The sequence below is a fragment of the Acomys minous genome (genome assembly GCF_964271855.1).
Source record: "Acomys minous genome assembly, chromosome: 6".
Taxonomy (NCBI): domain Eukaryota; kingdom Metazoa; phylum Chordata; class Mammalia; order Rodentia; family Muridae; genus Acomys; species Acomys minous.
This window is the reverse complement of record NC_140487.1, coordinates 15,100,907-15,116,052: the sequence shown is the minus strand read 5'-3', so window position 1 is coordinate 15,116,052 and position 15,146 is coordinate 15,100,907. Positions and strand designations below refer to the sequence as shown.

The window sequence follows — 15,146 nt, the reverse complement described above, 5'->3', positions numbered from 1 at the left end:
TGTTCTCTTGTTACCTGGGCAGGGCTGGGTGCAGGTCTCCTCCAGAACTATCTGTTTATCACCATCTATAATGAGTTCAATATCACCACAGAACTCTTCATCCACCACTTTGCTGAAGTCGTCAGCTGAGCCATCACTCACTACACAAGAAACGTTCCTTGTCCTAGTTCCTTCTCCGCACTGGGCCTCCTGGAATGGAGGGAGAAATGGCTAATTAGAAAAAGAAAAATAATTCATTAGAGAGCTCACGGCTTGCAGTCAACTCTGCATCACTGATTTTGATTTATGAACAGCTTGGGAAGCGTTGGAAACCCTAGGGAAGACGCCTTATAGGGCACAAACTATAAAGCATACACTGAACAATTTATTTGCTTCCAAGACGAAGACAGGCAAATAAATTTTCATTAAATGAATTCGTCTCCAAATGATTTTTAAAAGTATAGGACAGGGGGTGCCTGCTTTCAAAACTAATTAAAGAACTGGGAAATGGCAAAGTCACCAAAAGGTTTATGAGGAAATCAACCATCTCTAACTTGAAATGTTTCTAGAATCAAGCCTCTGCAGATGAAGAATGCATGCATCTGCATAGCCTCTGTAGATCTGATTACCTGAATGTGGCATGGAGACCACTGGCCATACTGCCAATGATAGCACGGCTTCGCTGGGCAAGGCTTAGACTGTTCCATCAGGGAAGGGCAGGGCCTCCCATCACCTTGAAAGGGCTGGGTCACTGCTCGTCTTCGAATCATTTTTCCTTTAAAAACATAAAATGATACAACTTCAGTGTGATGTCATAGTTGTACATATAGCTATACAATAGGGAGAGGGTACCACAGGTGTCTCTCTTGAGGAGATCCCAGAGCAGGAGAAGGTCACATGTTTTCAGAAGGAAGATACCTTGATGTAGCCTACTTGATATAATTGATAGCAAAAGAAATATTTTGTTTTATGTAGCTTTACCACTAGCCCAGTGCTCATTGCAATACAAACCAACCTGTGAGTCCACATGTTTGAGAACATTCTGACCAAGGAGACCAGTCGGAAAGCTGACAGTTCAAAGGGCATTCCACGGTGCAGGATGTGTTCATTTGCCAGGTCTTCTCCAGGCCAAGCTGAAAGAGGGAAATAGATATGTTTCTGTGGGCAGGGAGACAGGGCCATTAGTATTGTCAGTGGAAAAGGAATGACAAGGGAGAAGAAAAGGGAGAGAAGAGAGGACAGAAGACTGTGTAGGAAGCCGTAGAAATGTAGAGACTAGAGGGGAGGAGACTGGAGGAGGCAGAGAGGGTGAGAGGAAAAAAGCACAAGAGAGCTGCATGGCTTAGGAAAAACTATTGGAAAGACAACAATTATCCAAATTGTTAAGAATGCTAAATGGCTCAACTCAACACAGCTGGAGCCAAGGGCAGAAGGTGAATTCAGGAGCATACTGCTTCTACACCGTTACGTATTCCATTAAAATAATTCAATCTACAAATTAGTTGAATGTCCCTATATGAAGAATAAAAAAGTATATATGAAACTGCTTTGTGATATTTCAAAAACAAAAACACCATCTCTATATCTATCTATCTATCTATAAACATTTATCATCCAGATATTACTTATTTCTTATGCGGACACGTTAAACTGAATAGTCAGAAGGCTTTAAAGACAAAGTGCAACTTAAAACTAAAGCTGGAATTACAGATGTTGTATCACACACCTGGCTAGAGATGTCAGCAAAGCAAGCCATCTGTCTCGAAAGGAAATGTGACCCCTGGGAAGGTTTTGAATGTAAATATTTATATAAATTACTTACAAAAATTTATATTATCAGGTATATCTTATTAACTGTGCTGTAAGTCAGTTTGTTTATTTGTGTGTGTGTGTGTGTGTGTGTGTGTGTGTGTGTGTGTGTGTGTATGTGTGCGCTTGGCCTCTCATAATGTACCATTTCCTTTGCGTTCTAGTCCTGTCATTGTGACTTACATAGTTTAAAAGTATAAGAAAAAATTTCAGATTCATAGGCTATATATTCTAACCTTTGAAGTGAAGTCAAAATGTGATATTAAAATAAATATTAATATTATAGCAGGATAATAGTAATTTTAATAGTAATTCTCAGAACTGCCAAACCCTTTTTGTTTTATATGAAAAAGTTTAAACTTTTAATATCTGTACATATGTAAATATGTGGTTATGAGAATGGAAATAGACTCTGAAATATGATAAGAGACCCTAATAAGGGAACAAGATATGCCGAGGAAGGCAAGGAGGGCAAAAGGACACATGTGACATCAAAGAGCAAAGGAGACCACTGGGGGTGGAAGAGTGCAAGAGGAAACAAGAAGATTTGAGAAAGTAGGAAAACTACCACAAGGAAGCCAAGTGTTTTGTATGCCGATATGAATATCTACATTTGTATTTTCAAATCAAATAGCAGAAGATAACAGAAGAAATATTTTCTAACCGTTGCAATGTGTTTCAGCTATATTTAGATCTAGGTTATTTAGTGTGAGAATCAGATCAAGATTTTTGTACACGCCAGACCTTAGCAGGCACCTTACTATAGTCTACACCAGATACACAAGATAGACTTGAGCATTTGGGATTTAAAACTAATCCATGCCACTGAAAGTCTCATAAGGAGGGTGGAGAGATAAACCTTAGGGGACCCAATGAACGGAATGCATGGCACCATGGCATGCTGTAGCTTCGGGGTGGGGGAGTGTTTAACACAGAATCAACTTTTTAAAAAAATTTCATTCATTAGGGAGTGCTTTGCCTATCAATTAATTAAACTCTCTGTTTCTTTCCCTGATACTTATTTTATCTTTTTACTCAGTTTCCCTGTCAGTCTATCTATCTATCTATCTATCTATCTATCTATCTATCTACGCATATCCCCTGTCTAAATCAACCCATCAATTAATGTAAATATGTCTTTAAATAAAAATTTAAAAATCTACTTAGATTTCAAAGAATAAAAAAGGAGACACAATCACCAAGTACCAAATGAGTAAAAAAAAAAATCCCCAAAAGACCAAAGGAAAAAAACTCACTACATAAATGCTAGTGAATGTAACCCTAATTTTCCTCTTTGTTGGGCAGTAATGACACACTTCTTCCTGGCTCTTAGAGAAGCAGCAAGAGCTGCCTCCTGCTGCTAATTGAATGCAGGGTTTGCACAGGGGTTGATAGGTAGGTGGTCTGACCATTGTTTAAAAAGATAGCTCAGTTGTTCTTGGGAGCAGCTGGACTCAGGAAGATGTATAAAATGGTACAAGTGCTGTTTAATTCCCACAGAGAGTAGCTTAGTTTTTCCTGAAAACAGCATTTGCTGCGACATTAATATTTGAACCTGCAGTCATCCCTGCAGAACCAACACAATAGGAAGTAGTTCGCAATAGTCTTGAATGCTTTGAGTCTCGCTTCAGGTAAGGCTCATAAGGAGGGAAGTTCCTCAGGCGTTTGCAGAAGAGACTACACTAACCATCAGCTGGAGCTAGCTCTCCGACCACTCTCTGCGAAGTCTGTGATCCTTGTCATGATCTTCACTCACAAAAATGCTATTTATTATTGGTTTTATTGCTTAAATAGTATTGGTTTAAAAACCTGAATTTCACTTACCGTAATCTAACTTATGAATAGGTTGATTCATGTCACAAGACTTTTACTGAGAGGCATATAGTGACTAAGCAACTGGAAGTCTACCCCCTATTAGCAGAGATGTGAGGAAGTTAGCTACAGGCACTTGACAATGGCACTAGGTGGGTTCAAGTAGTTCCACTGGTGTTTTCCCTTAAAAGTTAAGACAATTCTGTTTCAAATCTGTTGAAGCCCTTGCTTATTTTGGTCAGAAGATGACCTGTGGAAGTGCAGTGAGGCAAAGGACAGTAGTGCCATTGCCTTTTTGGTATGGAAATCAGACAAAAGTTACTACAATGCAAGGTGCAGATTTATGAGGGAGAAAAAAAAAAAAGGAAAAGGTCAATGTCACATTTCTGTCCTGCTCAGGTCATGGCTAAGAGCAATGCCATTACTTTCATTCAACAATTAACCATAAACTACAGTTCTCCAAGCCTTAAAGATAAGAGTGACAGACTTCATGTCTTTGCTTAAACATTAAGCTCTCTTATCCAGACTTGAGACCTAGGTACTTTAGATTCTCACAGCTGGGTATCAGATCTTAATATCAAAATCTGCTATGAAACTGCATGTGATCAATGTTTAACAACAGAAAGAATAAATGATGGATCTTGGCAGGTATCCAAGATTTGCACCCAATTCACATCGAATTACAAAAGATGATGAATGGTCTGATTAAGATTTATTGCCTTTATTCACCTTGATTGCTTATTGTTTTCTAAGCATTTCTTCCAGAATGGGCTAATTAGCATACCTTTGGGCTCAAAGCAGAACAAAACACAGGAAATTATCTGTGGAAATCAGTAGCGTGGATACTGTCTCTTTTTCAAGAGGGCACTAGACAGACTGTGGAAACAGCTGTTGGCCATGCGCTGTGTGGAGCGCACGCAGTCACTTGGCTCCTGAGAATTTAAATGATGAGGGAAGAATCTCCTTCAGAGAGATTTAACACAGCACTCACCCACCTCTTCACAATATTTCAGGTCAACGGACTTGCCATCGCTTCGAACGCAGTCCAGCATCCTCGTTTTAATGCCGTTCCCACACACTGCCTTCTCACTCAGCTGACAGGTACTCCAGTCTGGATGGCAGAGAAGCATCAGAGCTATGAGTGAGGCCGATTTCAGATGGAACTCTGATGACCCAAATCCCATACCTAATTCACAACTGCTTTCTGAGCCCCTCAATCAATCATGCCACGTGTGGAGCATATGCGCCTCAGCTCTGAACATATTGGGGGTCAAGTGGAACTGCTGCAGTTGCACACAGCGCTGGGGATTACTCTTTACGGCACATGTCTACTTGACAATCTTGACAGCTAGCTATTTAGTGATATTGTCAAAATGGCTTTGCAGTACAGATCAATAACATTTCAAAACTTTTTCTTTAAGAGTAGAAACAAAAAAAAATTACCATTACGTCTCTTTTAGCAAAGTAAGCATAATTTTAATGGACGGTACTCTATGTAGTTATATTAACAGTATGTATTTCATTTATTTCCGTAAGTAAGATTCTTTTAAAAAATACAACCTCGTTTATTTCATAAGTATATTTATTAAATCCCATTATTTTGTATCTTTTGCAAAAAGCTTTCAACTTTCTCCAGGCTAGGACAACATATCCTAGAGAACTTTGATTTCTTTCATGGAATCACAGGAAATTTTAGAAAAATCTAAGAGACAGAAGCCAACATAACTCCTATGTTTCTTTTTTCAACTTCTTGAGCTTGTTTCAATGTGGAAATTCCTTGGGAAAAATCCATTTAGCTTTGATGTTGTATCATACCATGTGAACTAAACCAATGAACTATGTTTGATGTGCATTCTTTGATGATATTAAGTGAAATTTATGAAACAAATGCAAACAAGTCCACTTTTTGGAATATTCACTTTTAGGATTACAAACATTTTACATCATGTTAATGTTGTTCACAAATGTCCTTGCATCCCAAGAATTATTAATTTTGATGTTATAACAATCAAACCTCTGCTAAAAATTATTTTTTTCTTTTACTTTTCCAAATTGTGAGGAGGTATTACATAGGATTATCTGGGACATTTACTATATACTTCAAGAATCTAGTCCTTGTGAAACTTTCATTTTCCATATTTTGATGTTTACTAAAAATTAAAACAGATAAGTCTTTCTGTGATGTGATACTAATTATTTCTCAGAGTGGAGGATGTGGCTCCAAATGGCAGCCAGGTGGAGCTGGCCTAGGCTGATAAGAATGTCTGGAGCTGATTCATGTGGGAATACACCTCAGACTCTATGAAGACGTGATGAAGTGCTTACCCGTGACGTTGTAGTCATAGTGGTAGCAATTTTTGTTCAGGTTACAGGGCTCTTTCTCCACAGCCTCAGGACAGGCTCTTCCTTCATCAGCAGGCTGTCTGATGGGATCAGCTGACCTTTGCCGGGAACCACTTGGATTGCAAGGCTTACAAAGAACAATACCGTTTGTCAGAGAGGTAAACTCAGTGATACAACAGCTAGCCTGTTACTGGAGCTGGTACTAGAGCACCCAATTCATTGGCTAATTTGAACAGGTAAGTTAACCTCATTATGGTTCAGAGTTGCCATATGTAAAATGTAAGCATTGACTAAGAGTCTGATGTCTCATCCTAGCTGGAAGATGCTTATCTCATTACCTCACACCTACAGAAACACATATATATGGCCGCGTTCAGTAAAACAGAAAGCTAATCCTATATGATGTAAATGTATGTAAATGTGTATATGTGTATGCATGTTTGTTTTAAATTGACCTAAGCCATTTAAATGGTGACTTAAATAGTTATGTAGGTATTAGTAACTTTTATGTTCCTAATACACATCCTCATATAAACAGTTCTGAAAACATTTGGCTTTAAGAATAGAAAGGGACAAAAAATTTTGGATTTTTTTTCCTTTTTTAAAAATTTATTGTAATTTATTCGGGTTACATCTCAGTTGTTAACCCCTCACTTGTATCTTCCCATTCGCATTAACTTCCAGTCTTATTGTACTTTCCTAAGCAAAGGGAGCATATTTCTGTGAATGGTTAAAACTTTTGGATTTCTTAAACCTAAAAGAGTTATTGCTGCATCTTTGTTCTCACTGTATTTTGATCACATCACTGAAGGACATACTGTATTCAGATAATGCAAATTATATAAAGGTCCTGTTACCATCTCCAGTGTGAGTGTACATTGAGTGACTGCTATCTCCTATGTCTATATAGTCTTTGAACCTAACAGTTCTTTGCATACAATAAATGCTTTGAATTTGTTTATTGATGTCTTGGGTGATGGAACAAGATATTTTTATAAAGCTCAAAAGTCACACCTTTTCAACTAGTTGAATTTTAGTCTTATTACATTCTTTTTTCTATTGGAAAATGTTCACAAAAAAAAAAAGAAAAAGAAAAAAGAAAAAAAGAAAAAAAGAAAAAAACATGTTTCACAGACTTTTTCTTGTTACACATGGTAGAACTTAGTATTTTTCTAGGATTGTTATGGACATTTAAAACAGAATCCAGATGGACACAGTTCCTGTTTGGTGGTTCCTGTTATTGGAATTCCTGCTAAGGAACTTAAGAAGCAGGCCAAGGTCAACAGCCCCTGTTTTAAAAAGCTGAATATTCTTTGAACAGCATCCCTGATGATAAGAATTCCATCACTGTAAACAGAGTTAGACACTGTAGAATGTAGTTTAACTGCAGATTAAAAGGGAAATTCATTTGGAGACTCTCATGAAGGGTGGCGCCTTCACACTTCTTTCAACCTCTGTTCAAGTGATAGATTGGTCCTGCTTTGCTTTTGAACAGTCAGTTGGTTTCCATTTAGCGTTTTAACAATGTTAACACAGAGCTAAAAAAGCAACTGTCCTTGGAAAACACAGGCTGTAAACTTGCCTGAAGCTGTTCTTTACTGTAATCCAAACAGTTTAACATTAGACACATCTTTCCATGTTTTTTTTTTAACATAGGTGTTCACAGCTGTGCAGGGTTAAGCTAATTGTGCTGGGTAGTTTTATGTCACCCTGACACAGGCTAGATAGAGTCATCTGAGAGTAGGGAACTGCAAATAAGAAAATGCTTCCATAAGATGGGGCTGTAGGCAAGCCTGTACAGTTTTTCTTAACTAGCGATTAATGTGGGAAGGCCTAGCCTATTGGTGGTGGATTTATCCCTGGGCTGGTGGTCCTGCTTTGATAAGGAAGCAGGATGGGCAAGTCAGAGGGAGCAAGGCAGTAAGCAACACACCTCCGAGGCCTTTGCAGCAGTTCTTACCTCCAGAGTTTCTGCACTCACTGCTTTTGATGATGAACTGTATAGAAGTGGGAGTGGGAGTGAACTAAACCACTTCCTCCCTGAGTTGCCTTTGGTCTTGGTGTTTCAGCACAGCAATAGTAACACTAACCAAGACACTACCTTTCCACATACTGTTGTACGTGATCCCCTTCCTCTAGCTGAGTGGTAAGGTCCTTGCTGCTCTTGAAATCTAGAGGTCTGGCTGGATTCTAACTCATCTGGATTTCTAGCAGTAAAAAATCACGGACTATATTTAACTGGTAGGTTTTGATGGATAGTCTTGGTTATCAAGTTCACTGTATCTGGAATTAACTAAAACCCAAATGACGAGGAGGCACATCTGTGAGGTTTTCCACCCCCTCAAAATAGGGTTTCTCTGTATAATTGCCCTGGCTGTCCTGGAATTCCTTTTGTAGACCAGGCCTTGAACTCACAGAGCCTCTGCCTCCTGAGTGCTGGGATTAAAGTCATGCTCCACCACACCTGGCTAAGTATTTTTTCTTAATTAAATCACTTGAAGTAGGAAGACTCTCTTCTACTCCAGTTCTTTGAAGTGGAAAGATACATCTTTAATACAGATCTTTTGAGATGGGAAGATCCACCTGTAATCTGGACCCCATCTTCTGCTGGCAGCTTATATAAAGGACATAAAAAAGGAAGCTTTCTCTTTGCCTGCTTGCTCTCGCTCTCACTAGCAAGTCCACCCCTTCAGTGGCATTAAAGCCTACTATGTATATTATATCATATATAATATGAACATACATATAATTCATATATATGAATACTATATAGTATATATTTACATTGAAATTTACAGTATAATGATATTTACATTACAATTCATAAGAGTAGAAAATTATAGTTATAAAGTATCAAAGAAATAATTGATATAATATATATAATATTTTAGTTAATAATATAATATATATTCATTCATAGTAATATCTATATATATATTCATTCATCCTTTATGCTATGATCCTCTTGAGCACTACTTCTCAATCTTCCTAATGCTATGACCTTTTAATACAGTTCTTTTTGTTGTAGAGACCCCCCCAACTATAAAATTGTTTCTTTGGTCCTTTATAATTGTAACTCTGCTAGTTATAAAATGTAATGTAAATATCTAATATGCAGGATATACAATATGTAACCTCCAGAGGGGTCATAACCCAGTAGAACTGTTGCTCTAGAGACCCCTGGCTAGTTCACAGGTAAACTTTCTTTGCCAGGGAAATGACATTCATCACCCTCCACTATGAGACAGGCACTAATGAGAAGTTGTTCAAAGAGATGCTCAGGGAAGGTACAGCTTAGCAGATCCCATAGATAAAATTCATATTGTCACCGATTCGGCTACAAGAGATGTGACTGAAAAAAAAAACAGGGCTGCTGAAGCAAGGCTGCTCTGTACTCATCAGCAAGGATGCTGATAGCGGGTCCATTGAATGCAGAATCTGATCATTTGGCTCTGTTTTAAATGTCTAAGCACAACCACTGTACAATACTTGCGGTCTCACCGTGTGTAACCTTCTTCCCTCTCAGTTTCTTACTCAGTGTCTTTTACTCTCTGGTGTCAACACTCCTGCTGCAGCACTTCCTGTGGGAGAGTGTTCCTACTGTTTAAGTTAAAAAGATTCCACAAGGAGCAAGGGATAGCCAGCTGACATCACTAAAGTGCCTGCCTCCATTGGACTGGACACTCATTCTTTGCTCACTTTAACTAAAGGGAATCATCATGACCCTTGAGTTTTTTGTTTTTTTGTTTTTTTTTAACATGCTGCACCATTTGTAAGGCCAGCTGAATGCTGGTTTAGAAGCATTGTTGAAAAGGAGCAAAGAGTTGGCAAGAACTCAAGCTGTAGTAGAGACCTTGTGGAATTAATGTGGCTTACACATACAAAGAAGTGGCCAAGAAAGCACACCTCCATGCTTTGTAAACATGGCTCACAAAGAGATTTTTTTTAAACAAAATTATTTTCTTCTTAAGCCTTTCAAATATTAAGGTAACTTTATTTTACCCAACCAGTTTACAATCTCACCAAAGCACACTGGGTCCATGGCCCCCACTCAGATATCACACAGTCCTCAGGGCATGGTAGTTTACACTCTCTGGACCCCAAGGGCATGTCTTCTGGGTCACACAGGTAATCCTCCACAGGCTCCGAAGGGCCATCTGCTGTGTTCTGCATGCATCTAAAAGAAAACGTGTACATGAGTAAAGGGACCAGGACAATTACAATGGCAGCCAACACACAGGGTGGGTAGTTCTCTTTAAGACGTCATCTGAAGAACAACATTTCCCTAAAGCTAAAAGAAGAGCTAAATTAAACCATGCCTCTCTAAATAGAGTTAGTATTTATTTCTCTAAGATTGAAAGAAAAAACATACACTCACACGCACACACATGATACTTTAATTAGATAGCTTCAGGGTAGTGCGAAATGCAATCTTATTTCTTTATGAGGAAAGTTGACTTTTACACCCATATATGAAACCCGAACTAATGAAAAATGCTCCAAAGTGATTCTCAGATAAGGTGCAGTTGATTCATAGATGATGGATGCTTAAGCACAGTACAATAGCCACACAAAATATTTTATAACATGATTTCCAAAATAAGGTATTCATTAGTTTGTTTTGTCATTTAAAAACTAATTTTAGGTGCCAGCAAGGTGACTCTGTGAGTCAAGGTATTTGCAATCAAACCTGATGACCTACATTCAATCCTTAGAACTCCCATGATAGAAAAGAAAGAACCAATTCTTGCAAATTGACCTCTGACCTCCACATGGGCACTGTGACTCATACATACAGGTGTGTGTGTGTGTGTGTGTGTGTGTGTGTGTGTGTGTGTGTGTGTGTATGCAAATAAATAAAGTGAAAATTTTAAATAAGCTATTAAAAAGGCAATTTTAGTTTCCCATCTGCTAACTTTCAAAGAGAGCCAGAAAGCAAAAGAAAATTAAAATTAGAACAACACAATTATTTAGATCTTCTATCTTGATTTTTTTTTAATTTCAAGTGTTAGTTTTCCTTTTGTTAGAACAAATTTAAACCTTTGTTCATACTGTTTCATATGAACAGTCAAGAAGTACTCTCTACTGATCTCTTGAGAAGCTAATTAATGTGGCTTCCCTTTACCATAGTTAATAACCTCTCTGTGAACTTTAACACTGGAAGAGAAAACCATGATCCTTAATCTATAATGTAGGAAAGGTCAACCAAATTAATGGGTTTGGGAACACAGTTGCCTATGAGAAGATCAAAGAAAAGATGGGCTCTTAAACCTCCTAGGCCCATTGCAGTGCTTTAAGCAGTGGCTGAATCATGCCACAACGCTATGTCTGGCATCCCATCTTTTTGCAGAGTTTTCAGTGAGGAGGGACATTGCATCTTTAAAAACATACTCTGAAGAATCACTTTTTATAATGATACCAAATTAAAAACATGTTTCTGTTAAGTGAGAGAAATTGAAAGATTAGAAAATTGTAATTAGTTGTATCTTGATTGGGTATGCCATCTGGAAAAAAACTATATAAATACTGATCTCTGTAAATTAAAAAATCATTTCATCAAAATGAATCAGTAGATATTTGGTGATTTCATTGGTGAAAAATTAAGTCACACATTTCTTTGAATGAGTTTTTAGTTATACAGGAAAATGTTCTTTCTCCAGTAGCATATTAAACATTTCTTTTGGCAGTAGCCTGACAGAGACATAGGCAGGCCAAGCATTTCTATAGTCAAAAAGGGAGTTGATGCTAAAATCATGTTCTTAGAAGATACCGATGCAGCACACAGGATTAGCTTGTAAAATTGCCTATTGATCCAGGTTAGGAACAGATGTCCAATACCCTATTAGGTAGCTATGTATTTGTAACTTTATCAATAAAGGCTTTTATTTTTCTTAACTTTGCATTGTATAAATAACTCAAAATATATAAATAACAAACTCCAAATCTCTCTCAGAGGTAACTTCTTTCAACAGACTTCATTTAATTTTAAACAGATTATTATTTTAAGCATTCTTTTGTTTCACAAATAGGAACAAATTCTTCTACCAAGATGTGGATTTGTTTTATTTGGCAATAATATTTCTGTGCACCTAGAATTCAGAATAAATATTTGGATCAAGCTTAAGCTCAAAGCAATATGTTTTCAATTTATTTTCTGCATAGCCTCGACCTTCCTAGTTTTTTCAAAGAGCAACAGTACTTATTTGAAAGGCTGAAGTATGTTAGAAATACAGTGCGTGACCACCTTGGATGCGAAGAAGGATGACAGGCTCGTAACAGGGAGGAGGGGAACAAAGCTTGGACTATCTGCATGGAACACAACAACCGCAGTAACTGTGACTAAAATGCTTCTCTTCTTCTTATTATTGTCATCATGTGCCTAAAACTTATGGAAACAAAAATGTCATTGACCTTTTCTTTGCCTAGCCTATTTGAGGACCTGGTTCAATAGGCCATAGGAGGAAAGGAATAAAAATAGGAGGAAGAGAAGAAAAAAAGAAGAAAAAGAGAGAGGAAGGGAGGAAGGAGAAAGATGGCAGGCAGGCAGGAAACGGGGGGGGGGGGAGGGGGAAAGGATTCTCTATCAGGAAGAACCCCTTCTACTACCCACTTTCTTATATGCCATTCCATCATAAATAAGGAAGGTTGGAAATAGATAAATAAAACCCTGTTCTTTTATAGACTCATCTCTCCTGAAGTGTCAGTCCACATTTGTATGTAGGCAGGACATACTGACCTTAATTAGCAGAGGATAGAGTTTGTGACATGTACCACTCAATCAGGAACAAACAGGACATTATTACACAATCAGAGATCACGATCAATACTGACCCTTCTCTCTATTGCATCAAGCTCAACACATAAGTTTATCAGAGAGTTACTTTGTTTCCAGTATGTTTGGAAATGTTGAAAATATCTATTTACGAATCAAAAAGAAGCATGCACACACAAACATTGAGGAAAAGTGCAATGCGCAGCCCTTCAGTATAATTTTCACTAACAAACAAGAAACTAAATCAAATGCTTCACAAAAGAAGATGGTTTTTAAATTTGGAGGAAAAAAATTAATTTGGAAGCAGAACTATAGAAACAGGCATTCTGTTTTTACCTTTCCATTTTCTATCTACTTGTTACCTTCCTCCTGTCTTCATCTATAGCCTACCTTTATTACAGTCCATGGGAATTGTAAATTGTAAATGGAGCATCCAGATGGACTTTGAGGCAGAAAAAAATTAAAATCAGAAACAAGAGTATACATACATTTAATAGATAAAGTTTTATGACATTAATGTTAATATATATCAGGGAACTCTATGATAGTATCCCTGGGGCTTGTTGGCCTTCTCCGGTTCACTGATAGAACCTAGCTCAAAAAGTAAGGCAGGTAGTGAGTGAGAAAAACATCCAATGTTGGCCTCTGGCTTGAATACACACATGCATATATACATAAAAGTACAGACGCTGAGCAGAAACATGTTTGGTTTTTAGGAAGTCACTGAGTTTTAAAATCCATATTCAGAAAGCTTGATTTCAATGTGCAATTCCAATGGTCAGCCCTGATAACACACATACAAGTAACATACAGACCTAGCAGGCTACACTTACATACTTAGGAATCTACATTTCTATCTATATCTGTATATAACATATACATACATATATATATATAAACAATTAATAAAAACAGATGCCATACATTTATGAAAAATCAAGGAGAGGTATTTGGGGGTGATCTGAGGGAAGGAATGGAGAGGTGATATAAATATACTATAATCTCAAAAATAAAAATATAATGAAAAATGTAAAGTGAGCTCTTTAGTTCAGGAACTAGAATACACAAACTGCCGCTTGAAACAGAGGGTCTCGGTTTCCAGGTACCCACATTCCCTAAAACCAAAACCACTGAATGTTTTCCCTACAGTGGAGATGAGGGATGCTCCATGTTGTTGCCTGTGGAATTGGGAGAGTGTTGCCATGTGGTGTCTCGGCCATCCTGCTTGGTCTTACCTCACTTTCCGGGTCTGCACACCCTCTCCACAGTTATCTCTCATGTCAACAAAGGTCACCTTGCAGACACTCCATGGCTCTGTGACCCATATGTACTGGTTGCAGTCACTGTGGCATGGGACGACCTCATACACCTGAAACACACATCTGGTGATCTCAGGCAGTGGAAGGCGAATGGAGGTGAGTGGGGGGAAGACTCTTATATCATCAAAGTTGTTATTACATCAGTCTATTTTCATTCTGCCCCCTTACTGTTTGTACTCTCAACTAGGAAGAAGAATATCCTCCTGAGAGGTCTAGTCTAGAAGGGGAGGGTGAGCTGAGCGACTTTCTCTGTTTTCACAGAGTGGGAACAGATCTAACCACGTGGGTCAGTTCCAAAACACATTTCCATAAACAGATCTTTAGTACACCATATTACAATCTTCTGGAATATATTTTGTTCAAAGTTTTGTGTGTCTTTACTTCTTAGCCTTGGATACTCATTTGGTAGAAACTCAGTTTAGGTTTGTCAAATAAATGAATGAAGTGAATACTATACACATATCTGTTTTCCAGATAAATATAATTCAACTAGTTTTACATATAAATGTGTATAGGTGTATGAATTAACATTTGTCATATAAGAAACTGAAATGATAAATAAACGTAAAATGAATCCTCAATCCCTTGAGGTATGGAAACTAGGTCCTAAATTACTTTTATATGATATATAGCCACAGATACAGCTGGCAGCACCAAGGGCTTCACAGAACACAGCCAACTCTTTGTGGTTATTGTTCATAAAGATTTAAGTCCCAAATGCAGTATAGTATGTTTCTTTCAGGAATTCAAGAACAATGTAACAATTGTGCTAGTTTCTCAATGAGGAAAATAAGTGGAAGAAATGAAGAGACATCAATCTATAACAACCCAGACTACAACCATTTTTCATTTTTAAAAATCATTTCCATGATATGTGAAACTCCAATTCTGTTTCCTATTTTACACACACACACACACACACACACACACACACACACACACACACACACACACATCATTTAGGTTGTCAGTTCCTGGAAACAGGTTTAAGCCATCATTGGAACTATTCTTTTGCACATTTGGATGACTAAAAAACAAAATAAAGTAGAAATATCCCAGATAAGGGTAAAATATGCATGGTAGGAATAAGACTGTAGCTAATGACACAGCTA

General features: G+C 37.7%; 1 protein-coding gene across 1 annotated transcript in view; it reads right to left on the bottom strand.

Moving 5' to 3' along the window:
• THSD7A (thrombospondin type 1 domain containing 7A) overlaps nucleotides 1–15,146 on the bottom strand; it is a 363,069-nt gene that overhangs the window by 17,400 nt on the left and 330,523 nt on the right. The window contains exons 15-21 of the mRNA XM_084784371.1: nucleotides 13,951–14,084; nucleotides 9,967–10,120; nucleotides 5,926–6,070; nucleotides 4,596–4,711; nucleotides 995–1,112; nucleotides 609–754; nucleotides 15–189 (exon numbers count right to left, since the gene is read on the bottom strand). Coding sequence (XP_084640497.1) covers nucleotides 15–189; nucleotides 609–754; nucleotides 995–1,112; nucleotides 4,596–4,711; nucleotides 5,926–6,070; nucleotides 9,967–10,120; nucleotides 13,951–14,084 — 988 coding nt within the window. The remainder of the gene's footprint in view (nucleotides 1–14; nucleotides 190–608; nucleotides 755–994; nucleotides 1,113–4,595; nucleotides 4,712–5,925; nucleotides 6,071–9,966; nucleotides 10,121–13,950; nucleotides 14,085–15,146) is intronic.